The 15,967-nt window shown below is 42.6% G+C and overlaps 1 protein-coding gene across 5 annotated transcripts in view; it reads right to left on the reverse strand.

The window, feature by feature from the left end:
• Positions 1-15,967, reverse strand: part of MAPKAPK3 (MAPK activated protein kinase 3) — a 46,262-nt gene that overhangs the window by 11,686 nt on the left and 18,609 nt on the right. For all 5 annotated transcript variants that reach the window (XM_064156492.1, XM_064156490.1, XM_064156491.1 and 2 more), the window contains exons 3-5: positions 3,106-3,245; positions 2,229-2,293; positions 96-175 (exon numbers count right to left, since the gene is read on the reverse strand). In XM_064156492.1, the coding sequence (XP_064012562.1) occupies positions 96-175; positions 2,229-2,293; positions 3,106-3,245 (285 nt within the window). The remainder of the gene's footprint in view (positions 1-95; positions 176-2,228; positions 2,294-3,105; positions 3,246-15,967) is intronic.

The following is a 15,967-nucleotide window of genomic DNA, read 5'->3' on the forward strand; positions in this document are numbered from 1 at the left end:
CTGACTATACTCCTAGTTCTATTTAAACCACCACTGCCCATACATTTTTCTGTCTTATGTTCTTTTCTCACTGCTCACTCGCCTTCAGGCCTCACCTTGACATCTCTATGGGCAATGTTCATTGAATGCAGGTACTGGATGGCTGTTCCAATGTCTCTCATTATTTCAGAGGCCTCTGCAAAGACAATTTTAGAGAAAGGTCACATTAACATTCCCACTGCAACTCAGGGACATGCTTATGACTTACAAACAGCTTGTGCTGGAATACAGGGCTAGCGTCAAGACTAGAAAACCTAAAATTAGCCTAACAGCTGTGTTTTGGTTTTGCAGGCAACCATAACCCCCAGTTCCCCGGCTGCTCAGCCCCCCTCCTGAGCAGGCACCACAACTGAAGGGCTGAGAGTCCTTCTTGTGATGAGCTTGGAAATCTGTGCTTTAATCCACTCCCCAGAAAAGCAGTAAAGAGCAGAGCAGGTACACAAGCCACATGCAAGACTGTGGAGAAAGAAGCCCCAACCAGAACATATGCCTGATTCTCCAGAGCACGTCCTTGGTTGTCCAAGACAGAAGTATAACCTTCAGCTTCTAGTTCAGGGGCAGCTGGAGGATCTAACACATTTTCTAAAGATAAAGCAGCATAACAATGCAGTAATTTTAGGATAGGTCACATCTTCATTCCTCACTGACTTCAGAAGTTTTTCCTCAGGAGAAACAAAATCAGCAGTTCTGTTCCGCAAAGCCCAAACTGCCACCTCTGAAACAACATGTTTCTCAAACACAACCCCAGTGGGAAGTTCTAGTGGTTGGTGAGCTGCCTTGCAACAGCAGTGTTCTTGAAGTCTGGAAGAGTTCAGTGACATAGGGAGAGTGTCAGGCTAGGAAGGAGTGACATGCCCATTGTACAAAGTGAGCATTATATTATATCTCCATTGAGAAGGAAACAGTAACTCCAACCTGATCCTGCATTTTCTGCATGCATAGAAACTTCAGCTGCAGCACTGAAAGAGAAGGTAGAAATTTCTGTACTGTCACCTGGAAGTCTTGATGTGGCTTTAGATGGAAATTACACAATCTCAAGGCAAGGACAATCAGAAGGCAGAGCCACTCATCTTCGGGGAAAACCTTGCACACCTCCTCCTTCCTGGCCCAGGACAAAAGCTGTGCTCCTAATGGGAATTTGTGGCTGACAGCTGAACAGCCAGTGAACCTTGAGAACCCAGGGGAAGAGGGTTCATGTATCTCTGGAAAGAGTGAGGGTGGTTTTTTATTTAACATTTTCAGATGACTTCTAGATATTTAGACTTATACAATAGTATTCAATATAGAAAACTCATGGTTTTTGTACAGTGGAGTCACTAATAACCTCTGGAATCTTCTATTTTGAAGAGGAGCAAATACTCCTGAAAATGCATCCTACACAATCTGTTATACCTCTTAGAGGATGCGTCCCAGGCTAGGAAACAGAGGATCAAAAAAGCCTGGCCTCTAGACTTTACAAGCTCAGGTGTGCATTTTTGTTCTTTTAATCACTTTGCCACAGATGTTGACATTTTTGCTCCTGAGCAGAAACAAGCTCTTGCCTGCTGTGATTGGGCAAGGAGAACTCAAATCAAGCACACCTGTGGTGGTCTGCAAATAATAACTGGCAAACACAATAAAAATGGCAAGACTACTCTATTGCCAGTTCTGTCACTGACTCATGGCAGGTCTTCTAAACTTGCACACAGTCTCTATTATAGATGAGCAGGCTTGTTTACAGTGTAGCTAATAACACTTCCTTTCAAGTAGTACTCTGAAACTCTTGAATAGGGGATGTTTCATCAAATGTGATTTGCTTGTTATATTCACAGTGCACAGCGATGCTGCCTGAGGGACAGCCAGAAGAGAAATCACAGCAGGAGCTGCATTGATCATGTTAGAGGTGGTCTGGCAGGAGACCAGCAACTAGAGGGAGAGAAGCTGTGATGGTTCAGAAGTGAAGAACCTGAGCAGATTTGTAGGAAGAATTTTCCTCTAAGCCTTCCACTGCTGTGCCTGAACTTGGCTAACTCCTGATTTTCAGGAACTTTTCAAAACAGCTGTTCAATAGAGAGTTAGACAGAAAATAAACTAAAATACTAAATTACAAACAAAAAAAAAATCAATTAAGAATTCTCATAATGGAAAGGGGCTGAGAAAGGAAGAAGCAATCTTTCACAAACTTTAAAATGGAACTTGTAGTTTTTCACCTCTCTCAGTGAAAGCTTGATCTCCTCTCTCCTGGATTCTGCTAAACAGCTCTCCTCCCTCCATGCTGAAACAAAGAACATGAAAAACCCCATAGGTTATATGAGCAGAAAAGGTCAAATTAACACCTAACTGTGCATCCAGATAATCACACAGAACCGTGGCAGGAACAGATTAGAAGAGATTACAGGCTGCCTCCTGTGGTAATGCTTCCTAAACATCACACGCATTTGAATCGATGCACAAAACCATTCTGGTATGGAATAAATCCAAAACAAAACAGGACCAAGTGAATTTGATGCTTTCAGTTTAATGTACCCTGTCACACGGAACACGACCCACATAGCTAGGAAGTCATATGCTGACACTGGGAGGCTGACTAATGTTGTTTTATGTAAGGGTTGGAGATGAAGGAGAAAAGAGAAGGAAGCAAAGATACTGAAAATGACTATTAATTTGTCCTTGGTATTACAGATCAAGGGGAGAATAGGAAAATCATAGTTAAAATAATAGCAAAAAAGATCATGTCAGATCATTGGATTTACATCTAAAGCTGGAAGCCATTCACAATCAAAGCACATCATATTTGTAGAGAGGTATCTTTAACAATTGACAATGTTTTAATGAGAAGAACTGTTGTGGAATATAAAGAAAAGCTATTTTCTAGTTAAGGCTCCTCGCTGTTCTATCATGCAAGATGTCTGGAGCAGCTGTACATTGCCCTGCCAATTTCATGAAGGCAACAAAAGGTTTGCTGTGCAAACCAAAATGGTGCTGCTGAGAATGCTCAGCTAACTCTCATTTAAGTCAACACTTTCTCCCACTCCCTCCACCCTTTCAAAGAGCAATGCTTGGCAGGGGGCTGCTGCTGGTCCATACCATTCCATGACAATGAGGAGGCATCTCTTTCCATGATGTATATTCTCATAAACATCCAGGACATGGACAATGTGGGGACAACCTGACGCCCGCCAGTGATACTCTACTTCCTGACGGGCTTTTGGGTTGTCATACAGGAGCTGTAAAGAAATAGAAGAGAGCAGTGTCAGTGAGCCAGCATCACTCTGCTTTAAATTGGCACCTACACACACTTCAGCTCAAAGATGGCATCAAAAGATACTCTCAGCACTTTCTCCAGCCAAAGGATGCTGATCCATCACAAGACTTTCACCATCTCTGGGCTGTCCAACTTCCTGATTGTGGAATACAGAGACAATTGGTCCCTTGGAATGGGAAGAAGCTCGAGCGGCACTGAGATTTGAAATGGAGATTGAGACAGATCTGTCTCACTCACCTTTGAACAGGAAACAGCATTTTTTTTTCTGCTTCTTTGCAGTACTTGTAAAGAGAGAAGAATTTCTCTGATAAGGACACTAATTCTCTCACCTGCCCCCCAGCTGCTGGGAGAAGAGACGAAGAGACTTCTAGATGCAGTGTAAATCTTTAAAGTTCACCGAGATTTAAACCAGTGAGGAGTTTCACATTGCCCCTAAATGTACTTCATAAATACCACACACATTTTTGACCCCATCAAGGTCTGTAAGGGACCTTTGACTATCTGGATGTTTGAACTTCTCTGTCACATGCAAGACCAGTTTATTTTAAAGGTGCTAATCTCTAGAAGGTAGGTAAGAGCTCATCTTTCCTGATCCTGCAACCTCCTACACAAGAAATATGTCCCTACCCATTTGAAGAACAGCTCTGTATATGACTGCAACAGAGCTTTTGTGTAACAAGGACACACTGCTGAATCATTCTTTTCCTTCTCTGCCTCATCTCTCCAGACACCACTAACACTTTGTGGCAGAGACTCTCTTTACTGCATATTTATATGGTTCCCACACAACATGGCTGTGATCTGCCTTTGATACTTTATGCCCTATAGTAATAATTGTTGTAATGATGGAACAGCAACAAAATGTTGCCATGTACAGCACTCTTAAATGCACTGAAACAGAAAAGGCAAATAACAATAGACTCTGATTTATTTACCTTAGAAAAAGACTACAACAACTGTGGGGGAACTGTTTTCAAACAGGCAAAAAGTATTGTTGGTGCACTACTGGGCCTTAGCCTGAAGCTCTGCTCACTCATGTTTGCTATCAGGTCCTAGTCAAAACACAACTGCATGACAATTGCTGAAAACAAGTATTAACACATAACCTGTCATTAGGAACCTATGAATCAGCCCAGGAAAATCAGATTGCTTTTCCACCCAATTGCTGTGACAGTGGTGTCACAGCCATCTCTCAGTACAGGGAAACACATGATTTAAAGGGCATGGCAAGTTAGGTGCAAATCCTGGCTTCTTTGTTAACCCCAAAACTGACAATTTGCATCACTGGGGGGGAAAAAAAGGCCTACATTTCTTTGCTTCACTATCCTTTTCAGCAAAGCAGACACACTAACGTGGCAGGAAAGGTCTCTAACACTTTATAAAATGCTGGAGAAGCACTTGGGAACCACTGCAGAGAAGGTAAGAGGCTTCTCTTCCTTTCCAGGCTGGGAACAGGAAAAGAATTACAAGTTTGCTGAGTGCAAATTTTTATATTTCTGTGAAGCACAGAGGAGTTGCAGGAGAGGGCAAGCGACCTCAGGAGGGCTGCTGGCTCCTTAGCTGAATGGTTAGAGAGTCTCATCACTGTGATCACCCTCCAGGCCTCCTCAGCTCCGCTCCAAAGGCTCCAGCATGACACCAGATTTTCAGCAGCACAAGAAGCTGAAGAAGTTTTCTTGCCGGGTTCAATGCCCTCACAGCCAACCTACTTCTTCCACAGCTGTCATTCTGCACCCAGAGCACACCCTTTTGAGATCACTGACTATCCGCCTCTTCCTTCCTGCTCCAGCTTGGCTGTGGCCTCATTTCCAACACAAATAACTTCCTAAAGAAAGAGATGGCTCCAATTTGGACAAAAAGCCCATTAGTGAGTCCAAGTGCAGTCACTTTACTCCTTTCAGCCATTAGCCCATTCAGCAGCTTTTCCTTCACAGCCTAGCTCAGTAGAACTGTCTATCAGCATTTTCCCCTCTGCCCTTCTGAGTTTGGGCTGTTGCCTAGAGGTCTCTTTAAAAGTTCATTAAATTACATGTGCCACAATAAAGACCAAAGAACCCTCAGGACTAACCGGGTCATTTAGAAAAGTATTACTGCTTGGAAACCAGTGGATTAATGCCACTTCTGAGCAGGATGCTTCAAAAACCTTCTCACCTATCCTGTGCCACACAACCATTGTGTTGACAATATTAACTGCAATATCATCTGTGTATCTTGTGCTTGCACCATGTGCAGAAATGTTGTTTTTCAAGTTTGTACTAAGTGCTTATGAAAACCATTTCACAGAACTGAATTCCCACTCTTCAAAGAGCTTGTACAAGGCATTTTGATACACACAGTTTCTTTTCACTACCCCTATAAGCAAGTTTCTTACAATCTTTGGTGCCAAACCTGAATGTACTTATGTCAAGATGACACCTGGAGAAGCAGAGAAAAGGAAACGCAAAAATAAAGAGCAGAGACATGTACCAAGCAACATCTGATATATCAACCAACTGTTAACCTTTGGATTTCTCTGAGCCTTGAAAACAAATCTTTTCCTTATGTCTAAAATTGGAAGCCATAACTCTACCTTTCAAGACATCTTAGAGGCACAGACACCTGTAAAATGAAATCCGGGCAGGGCTGAAAGCACCAATTTCTACAGAATTTAGGTGATGATTTAAAACCACAGAAATTCTAGTCCTATGGTGACATTTAACAAACTTGCAAAAAACATAAATGGAGATTTTTCTATCTTCCTGAGCCAGCAGAGACTCTGCTGCTAGTGCTGCAGTAACTTTGACAAGACCATGACCAGAACCCCCTGACATTCTATAAAATCACAAAGGTAGCTGAGAACAGGCACAGATTTTCGGCTAAGTTTTCCAGTAATGCTGGTTCAGGTTAATTTGAGAAGAGAGCAGCTTTGTCAGTCTCGGCTTAAGGAACCTCCAGTCATCCCTCTAGAATTCCCACACAGTTCAGCTGAGTCACAGCTTGTCACAATGGGCTGTGGGCAGGAGCACGAACCAACCTAACGTCAAAACAAGGCAGAACCATCTCCCAGTTTGTCATGATTCAATGCATGCTGCCCAGCTGCCTTTGCATAGCAGTGAAGGGGATGCCCGTGTGTGTGGTTAGGCAATACAGTTTGGAAGAGGAGCTGCACAGCGGAAAACAGTATCTTTGCTGGAGTGCTACGTTACTGAGCCACTCAAAGAAGCAGATGAAGCAAGTATTAACAGTTATTCACAGAGAGATGATCAAAACCAGAGGCAATGGAGGGAAAGAAAGTGCAAGAGGTCTAGAGCCCTGTACTCGTTTGAAGCTAGCTAGGACATTTTGGTGAGAAGAACTAGATTACAGGCTGTGAAAGAGAAACAATGGTGATGTCTACTTCACTTACAGGCTTGCTGAGAGGTATAAAAGCATGAATCTAAACATAGATCAGGGAGTTCACTCTCTGTCCAGGCTCTGGGCTGCATCTCTTTAACCTCACCTTCCATCTCTCTGATTAATCCACTCACTTCCTAACTCCCCTGGCCGATCCTCCATTCTTCCTTGGGGCACAAGGCAACATCTGGGGTAAGGTAGGGGAGTGGGAGAAGGTGGAAGAGCAGTTGGGAGCCCCTCCTGGGGACTCAGGTTTCTGGGAGGGGAGTTGTGTTTCTGTATTACATTTAACCTTGTATATTTCTGTATATAACTGTATATATATTGTAAATATCTGCTTGTATATTCTGCTAAGCTGTAAATATAAACTTCATTCGATTTCCAGAGCTGGCTGAGTCTAGTCTGGGTGATTTACAAAGTGTGGGGGGGCAGGGAACACCCAAACCACCACAAGCCCTAACCCCTAGTGACTCACCTCAGTGTCTGAAAAGGCTGGAGAGGGAAGAGAGCTGTGCCACAGAGTGTGCTCTGTTTCTGAGGAACAACGAGGCAGATGCCAGCAGACACTGCAGGGCATCCTGCTAATCCAGGGCCTGGTAAGAGGCATGAACTCTTTAAGTTCTAGGGTAATGAATGCCCTATCTCAGTTTAGTGCAAGCAGATTCTAAGCTGCAGCTTGGAAAGACAGCTCTGTCAAATTCTCCCTGTGCAGAATTTCTTGAAAGAAAAACAAAGGGAGACTAAAGAGTGACACAGTATCTTCTAATTGCTTTTTCATCGATTCAGTGTTGGGTAAGCAAGGAAGAATAGCAGGAACCCTTATACCTTAATGGGCTGATCTATAGAGGAAATGGTCTTCTAAGGGCTCCAGGGAGCAGCAAGTGATTTTCTGGACTGCAAAACTGTAAGAGAGAGGAGATAGCCATGGGCACGGGTATCACACAGGCTGAGGACAGGACACAATGACTTCTCTGTGACTTTCTCTTCAGTCTGTATTACATACATTACTATTACACCTGCCATCTGTTCCCTACATGGGAGTTTATTTTCAACTTCAGCAATTTCTCCTCGTTGCAAATAGTTGTGGTGCTTGGCTCACCTACTGCATGTGCCATATTACAGCAGGATCACCCTGCCCACATCTTTTACTTGCACCGATCCTGGGATCTGAACTCTCCTTCAACGATCAGTTTTGTCATCTCTACACTCTCTTCCTCACAGGAAAGCTTCCCATTACTAAAACAGAAACAGGACCTGAGGAAACTTTCAGTCCTAGGAGCCCTCAGCATGTAATATTGAGATACAGGCACTTGACTACAGCTCTAGTAATTTTTCTAGCTGAGGAAAAGAAGTCTCTCCTCAAGTATAAGTGGGTAAATGTCCAACTCCTTTTGTTTTCTTTCCTCTTTTTATGTAGCTGTTACAAAAATGCTGAATCCTACAAATAAGCCTTGGAATCAGAATTCACACTGATGCACAGAAACTAACACCCTTTGCTGCAGAGCAGTACTTCCAGTCATTCTCTATTCAAGACGAGCTGATGGCAGGAGGCTTGGATAATGTTTCTTTCATCTCCCTCCCCTGTGCTACAAAAATAAGAGGTGGGGGGAATAGAAGTGGTTCGCTACGGCTTTGGACATTTTGGCCTTTGTTACATCCCAATCATTTGCATTACATCTATTAATTCAATGTTAATAATCTTTATCTGTTTCCAGACACCTTCTTAAAGGATAAAGCCATCCTCTGTGTCAGAACGCTAAAGGAATTGAAACTGTCAAGGTTTTCTTCTTCACGCATCAGCACTGCCAGTCAGTCAAGCTGCAATAAGAAGCATGTGTCTCTTTGCAATGGCAGCCCAGCAAGCAGGGAAATCCACACATGGAAATCTCAAAGAAAGCACTGAATTTTCACTTAAAATAAAAAATACCACACATTTCTGCTTGAATTAGTTAGTGCTGAAGCATCAGTCTGTAAAAACCAAGGTAGGCATGTGTGGTGGGTCACCATTCTATCTTTTACCTTCCTGCTTTTATTTTAAATCCACCTTAGGCTACTGGAAATTAAACCTGCTTGGAGGCTTCAATGAAGCAAACCATCATCCAGATTCCTGCAGAGCTGTCCAAGCTGTTACTACAGCTGGCATTAACTGGCATCTCCACCAGTGCTCAGGTAGCCAGACAGCTCCAGAGGTGAGCTTCTCCAAGTTAATAACAGTCAGTAATAACAGTCAAGTAGCAGGATTTTGCAGCACTCCTGCCTGTGGATTCTAATCCTTTCACTCGAGCTACTGAGCATTAAGGTCTTACTGTCTGCACAGTGGGACACTTCTCTAACCACCTCTGCTCTTCAGTCTTCCAACCTCCACTCAGCTTACCTTTCAAAACAGCAAAAACTACACAGATTTTTGGTATCTTGCCTGTGTAAGCAAGAACGAAGAGGACTCAGAGAGGACTCAAAGCATGTGGTATCAGAGTCACACTCTGAAATCAATTTCCTGCTGACACACAAGGCTTTAAATTTCTTAAGCATACATTTTAAGGGGGAAATAGGACAAAGAGCAGGATGGACAAAGAGAAAACAGACTAACAGGGAGATGTGTTTTTTGTTAAGAGTTTATACACCAGACATACAGCAAATCTGCTGAAGTATTTAGCTCTCTGAGCACTCCTGCTTCTCCATCCCCACAGAGCATGCACCATATAAGTATTATTTTGCTCCTGCAGTGAATCAGCTTGGATTCTCTAAAATAACTTTGGTGTCATTCTGAATTTTATTTATTGCAGCAGTATTCAAACCACCACCAGGCACTCAAAATGACTCTACAACCTGAGGTAAATAAATGAGACATGCCACTATTAATTCTCTAATTACAAATGCATCTAGCCATTCACTCTGCAAAGGTCAACTGTCTTTGTTCATAAATGTTAGTGGAGATATGGCAAATGTAGCTGCACTGGCAAAGCAGTAGGCCAGTATATATTTCAAAGGTATTCCCCCTGCACATGTGAGGTAAGCATAAAAGGCTGGCACAAAAATGAGCAAAAAATGCCCATGACAAATACCATCCTGATAAATACTCTGAAAATACTCCACGAATCTGTTTGAACTGCAGTGCTGAAAGTATGTGACTGTACACTCAGTCCTATGGGGTACATACAGATTAAAAAGAAAAAGCATGTTATGTATTTTACTACAAATAATAGATTACTTTGCATTTTAACACTGTGTTTGCTCTGCTGTGGATGGAATAGTAATTCTTATTGCTACCTTAAGATTCCAGCTATACTCAGTTGTGACAGGCTATAAACCAGCTACATGTGGCTTCCATTTTGTTCAAAACAGTGCAGTTGCATTTTAAAAGAAAAACAAATCACCAACATGCTGTTACCAGACAAGAACATCCTCAAATGCTTGTTTATACAAGAAGGTCTAGAGATCAGCTCCTCTCTCTGCCTTCTCCTTATGGTAACTTCTACTGCTGATTAGCCAGCATTGTGTTCAGTGCCAGCATTCACTACTCATCAGCATCTAGGGGGACCTGCTATAAAGTACTTTCTGAAACTCAGACTCACTACAAAACACTCTTGGGGGTCAATCTGAAACTCAGACACAGGTGTCCACAGTAACTATGGCCATCACAAACCATCTCCCATTTGCTTTTTAACTGCCAAATCCATTTCCTTGCCTTTGCCTTTCTCCTGTGCAGTGACCTGTAAAAAACAAACTATCACTTCTCATGGTCATGAAATAAGATGAAATGTGTGTCTTCCAGGATGTGACCCTCTCACACACTTCCCAGTATTGGTAGCCACAGTAGCTAAGGTCCCATTTTAAGTTTCCTTCCAATGATGTGACATTTTTTCCATATATATTGTTTTACACTTTGTTTTTTCTTAAAAAACACACACACAAAAATAAAATCACACAACCCCCCCAACAACATAGATTATTACTCTAGCAGTAACAGCCATGGTGCTCTACTCACATTTTCCATGGGAAGAAGTGGAAAGAGCAAACATCAGCAATGTTACTCAGAGTGCTTAATGCTCCTTCCAGTGCTAACAGCCATGACCCTCACTTGTATGGTGTGGGACAGCAGAGCAATGGTACCTGGACAGGAATGTGTGGACATCTTTCTTGGAGAAGGATGTGGTAGAAGGCACAGACAAGAAAAAAAGAATTACTGAGAAGATCTATGTCTGATGTATCCCTTCCTGTTCTTCATGCTAATAAATGGTATCAAAATTAACACAGAAGTGATAATACTGAACAAGGTAGAAACAAAAGTTAGCAACATGTTTAATGTCATTAACCAGAGATAACAGCAGCTCCAAGAGGAACCTGTGCTGCCTCCCAGGCCTTCTATGTACTTCTTGTATATGTGAATATACTTATGAAGATGAAATCACTCAAGAACTCTCAGGAAGGCTTTGACATCCTTCCCCAGTACACTGGGAGAGGCTCTTCAGGGTTCATGCTGAATTCATGCAGTAGACAGTTCCCATGCATCTGTCTTGTCACTCTGCTTTGCACCACAGCCTCATTTTTTGACAGTTAATATCTCCTGAGCCCATACCCCACAGCTGTAGATATACTTTTCTCTACAGCCCCACCATTTGGCAGCAGAATTCAGAATGAAGACACCATCCTCTCGTACTACTGCCCACACATCTAAGCTCCTTTTAGCTAACTTGCCCTCCCCTTCCACATGAATTTAAGATTGTCATCCATGCATGCATGCAAGGCTTGGCAATATGCCACTCCAGGCCAGTTCTTTGTCATAAGTTGCTGTTCTTTCTCTTCTTTCACATTTCCTTTCTCTTCACCTACATTTGTGTTGTCATATAACCCACCTGGCTAAGCAGCATCTCTCTTCTGATGCACCATTCACCTCAAATCATTCACACACAAGAACTCAGAAATAAACAAAGACTCCTCAGATCTTCCTTCTCTCATGCCACAGGGCTCATCTACTTTTAAGCATCACCTTAAGGGAAGACTTGCTAAATCCCAGACACCAGTGAAACTGACAGCAACTGTATCTCACATCAAACACAGAAAGGGTATTGAGATTTTATCCAGTCCCTGGGAATCTAACTGGAGTGACTCTGGCCAGCATCATGTCACTCCTGAAAGCAGTTCCCTGTGGAAACTTCCCTTGTCTTCAAAACCAAAACCTACAACTGTCAGTATGGGTACCTTTAAGATTTCTCTAGTACTTCAGACCACTGGTATATATGTTTTTTCTCACTCAGGTTTATGCAAGCTCTACAAGCTCTGCCATTGGCATAGTCAAGCAAAGATCTCTAAGTCACAACTAGGTAGATAATCCAGTGATTGGTCATTTAAGGGTCCATCAGGCATGAAGATCCTTGGAACAGCTTATTGTGTACAGCAAAAAATATGACAAAAAATGGTGTGACTGTGAATGGATAGAAAATCATGTAGCTTCAGCAGAGGCTAGAAATGCAAAGGAAGCCATTAAGGGGTAGGCAAATTGCTCTCCCTAGACTCCTGACGCTTGTTTTGTCCAAATATGTATTCTAAAGTCAAGTAAACTAATACATAGGAAAGGAAAGAAATAAAGTAGGGGAAGGGGGATTTCAACAGATGGAGGCAACATAAGCAAGTAACAGTTCAGTAAAACTGTTACTTATGCTGCAGTTTTCACTGATTCATTTTGCTCAGTGCACTGGCTTAGCCACCCAGGGTTACAGCTCTGCTTCTCCAGAAGAGCTTCAGAATACAGCAGTCACAACCATTACTTTTCTCCTAAGCCACACAGCACATGCCTGGAGCTAATGCCATACAGCACTTACCACTTGATTAAATGCTCTTTAATATCCAAGATGCTGGAAAACACACACTTCCTGGAACACAACCGGGAGCTGCCAATTCAAACATGGCCTATCAGTCCTTCCCAGTTCCTCTCAGAAACCTTCAAGTAGCACCACGCAAGCTGCCTTTGAGGAAGATCCCACACCACATAAATGTTTCATCCTTGTAACCTAAACCACTCCTGAGCCACAGCTCCCTTTACTCATGCAAACATGTTATTTGTCCAGCTCAGGAGGCTCAGGGGTGACCTCATTGCTGTCTGCAGCTACCTGAAGGGAGGCTGTAGCCAGGTGGGGTTGGGCTCTGCTGCCAGGCAACCAGCAACAGAACAAGGGGACACAGTCTCAAGCTGTGCCAGGGGAGGTATAGGCTGGATATTAGGAGGAAGTTCTTCACAGAGAGAGTGATTGGCATTGGAATGGGCTGCCCAGGCAGGTGGTGGAGTTGCCTTCCCTGGAAGTATTCAAGAAAAGACTGGATGAGGCATTTAGTGCGATGGTCTAATTGATTGGATAGAGCTGGGTGCTAGGTTGGACTGGATAATCTCAGAGGTCTCTTCCAACCTGGTTGATTCTATAAGATGAAGGAGGAGGGAGTTATTTTTCCAAATTAGTTACTTGTAGTTACTAAAAGAAGTGAAAAGGGCTGCACACAACCAGGAAGATACCAGCTCTGAGGAGCACACCAGCATCCCTACCGCCACAAGCTTCTTCACTCTCAGGTCTCTGTTTTGGGTGACGGAGGAGAACCTCTGAAGGTCCACTGAAAGAACATCAAGACAGTGACATATCATTCTCATCTTAAAACTGTACAGTACAAGCTTGAACCAGGTCAAATGCAGTCACTTTCAAAACTCTTCTTAGTACTAAATGATTATACCAACTATCACAGCATCTGGAGATATTTTTCAAACCTTAATACATTAAACTTTAGAGCTCCTGAAGTCTCAGTTTTTTCTTAGCAGCTGGCAATTATAAACTAAGGAGCTGTGATATTTTGAATGTGAGGGGGGAGGGTGCTCTGGCAGAATTCATAATTATCTATCACTAGCTGTATCTCCACCTGCAAGATTAGAACTACTAATGAAAACAAAAAGTTTCCACACAAAAACATACAACAGACTGGTAGAAAAGCATTCCTAGGTCCTGGGCAGAACTGACATCCAAAACCACTAAGACTCTGCATTTATACATCAGATAATCAACAGCTGGTTTGCCTATGAAGTCTGGGTGCAGAAATCCACTTCTACATCCTTGCTCTGCCTGAATGAAACCATAGTCTACTTCACTACTTGAGTCCTTACAGGTCTCACAGATTGCCCTTTGCTTGTCTGCAGCATGATGTCTCACAGTTTCCACTATTGAAAGCAAAGGAGGGACACAGCCCTGCATTTCTCAGACCCCAGCTGTCTATTTGGGGATGGATATGACTACTCTTGTTTCTAATTAAGAGTTTTTAAAGTTTCTGGGGGTTTCTCAGTGGGGGAAATACAAATAGTTGTATTTGATAAAGCTTTCACACAGTCAAAATATCATTTGCTGATTGGTTTTAAGAAAGGTACATCTAAAAACAATTATCACAAAAGAAAACAAAAAGTGAGTTATAACAAGAAAAACCTCCTCAAGGCTACATGCCCTCATCACATGCATCATGAGAGGGGATTCAGAAGAGAGCCTGTGAAAACAAGACATGCCTAAGACATGGTTCATGAATGCTGACAGAACTGAGACTTGCACAGCACAACTGTCACAGGGTCCCTGGGGGATGCCATGTGATAGCTGCACTTAGTTTCTAGCACATACACTGACGCAGCAAGCACTACTGGAAAAAAAAATTGCTCACTTCCCAAAGGACTGTTACACAAATACCTATGCCTGCTTTGCACATTTATCCTTAGGCAAAAGACCTTAAGAACTTGTGACTTGAAATATGAAAGTGAAGCCTTTTTGCAGCTCTGCAACATGCTTATGAAGGCAATTTCTAATAATGGCTGCTGCAGCTCTGTATCAGAAAGAAAAATTCTCTTGCTTTTTGAGAAAGATGGAATAAGGCCTGGCTGCAGAAACATGACTGAAATCAAACGACTAAGGGCATATTTTTCTTGACCCAAATTCTGGCTATGCCACAACAGCACCAAAAAAAAAAAAAAAAAAAAAAAAGGCAGGGGGGAGGAGGAAAGGCAAAGTTATAAAGCATATAGAGCATATAGCTTCAGATTTTCTTTAAACAAATATTTTAGGAAGCTAAACAACCACCAATCCAAGAAAGTGTATGAAGTGAAGTGAGCAACAGAGCTCAACATCCTCCTTCAGACCCATCTAGAAACTTGAACTGTGACATTTAGCCACAACCCATAATCTCACCTCTTGGTCTGCCCAGGAAAGGTCCGGTTGCAACTTTTAAAGCAGCACAGCCTTCACGTCTTTGGAAACTTGTCTATAAAAGATGTCCCCCTTTGAGCTCTGCTCCCTTGGACAACTGTGCAGGCCTTGGCAATGAGTCCCCTGCCTTCTTACAATACATACAATACCTTTGTTCTCTGCTAGATGCAGCCACCCAGCTGTCTCTCATACCTTGCAAAAGGTACAGAAACAAAAGAATATCCAGCAGGAACCAAAGAGAGACAGACATTTAAATCCTAGGATCCAGCAGTGCTTTGGCACTTCAGAGATGAACTTTAAAGATTCCAATCTGTAGAGACACTATCAAATTATAGATTGATAGACTATAAATACAGTGCTGCAGAGTCTTCCAGTACTCACTCTTCATTTCATCTAGGACACATTGGATAACATCATATCCTTTGAATATATGAACCTTCCAAACAACATTTGCTGCTGCCTGTCCCAAAAAATTCAGAACACCCAATCCACAGTTCATTCTTCCTACCTTTGCTGTTAGCCTGTGCATACTGTTGCTACAGATTTCTTTGCTGTTATCAATAAAAATCCATTGTGCTCACTGTGTTTATTATTTACTGCACTTATAGCTCAGATACAGAATCAAAGAACTGTCAGGGTTGGAAAGGACCTCAAGGATCTAGTTCCAACTCCCCTGCCATGAGCAGGGACACCTTCCACTAGATCAGGTTGCCCAGAGCTGCACCCAGAAATGAAAGCTGAATCCTCTTCTTGCATATTCCTGATCAAATAAAAATAAATTAGCAGTAAACCAGGCAAGACCCAGGCTGCTGTTTTCACTAAAAAAAGCTTCACTGAAAGAGAGGAAGAACAGGGACGCTTCATTGGCAGTGATTGATAGTAAAGTAAAAATAACCCTAGCAGCAGCTGAGTTTCTGAGAAGTGTGTATTGAAAGCTGTTGTGCAATACGCTCTGCGCATGCTGCAGGGACTGCCTGGGAAGAGCCTGCAAGAGCACACCTTGGGTTCCTCAGACAGAGTACTTCACAGACACATTGCCTATGTGAACTACTATAGCATGGCTAAGAGGCTATGCTCTCACCGTTAAGAGATT

The sequence above is a fragment of the Pogoniulus pusillus genome, chromosome 16 (genome assembly GCF_015220805.1).
Source record: "Pogoniulus pusillus isolate bPogPus1 chromosome 16, bPogPus1.pri, whole genome shotgun sequence".
NCBI lineage: Eukaryota > Metazoa > Chordata > Aves > Piciformes > Lybiidae > Pogoniulus > Pogoniulus pusillus.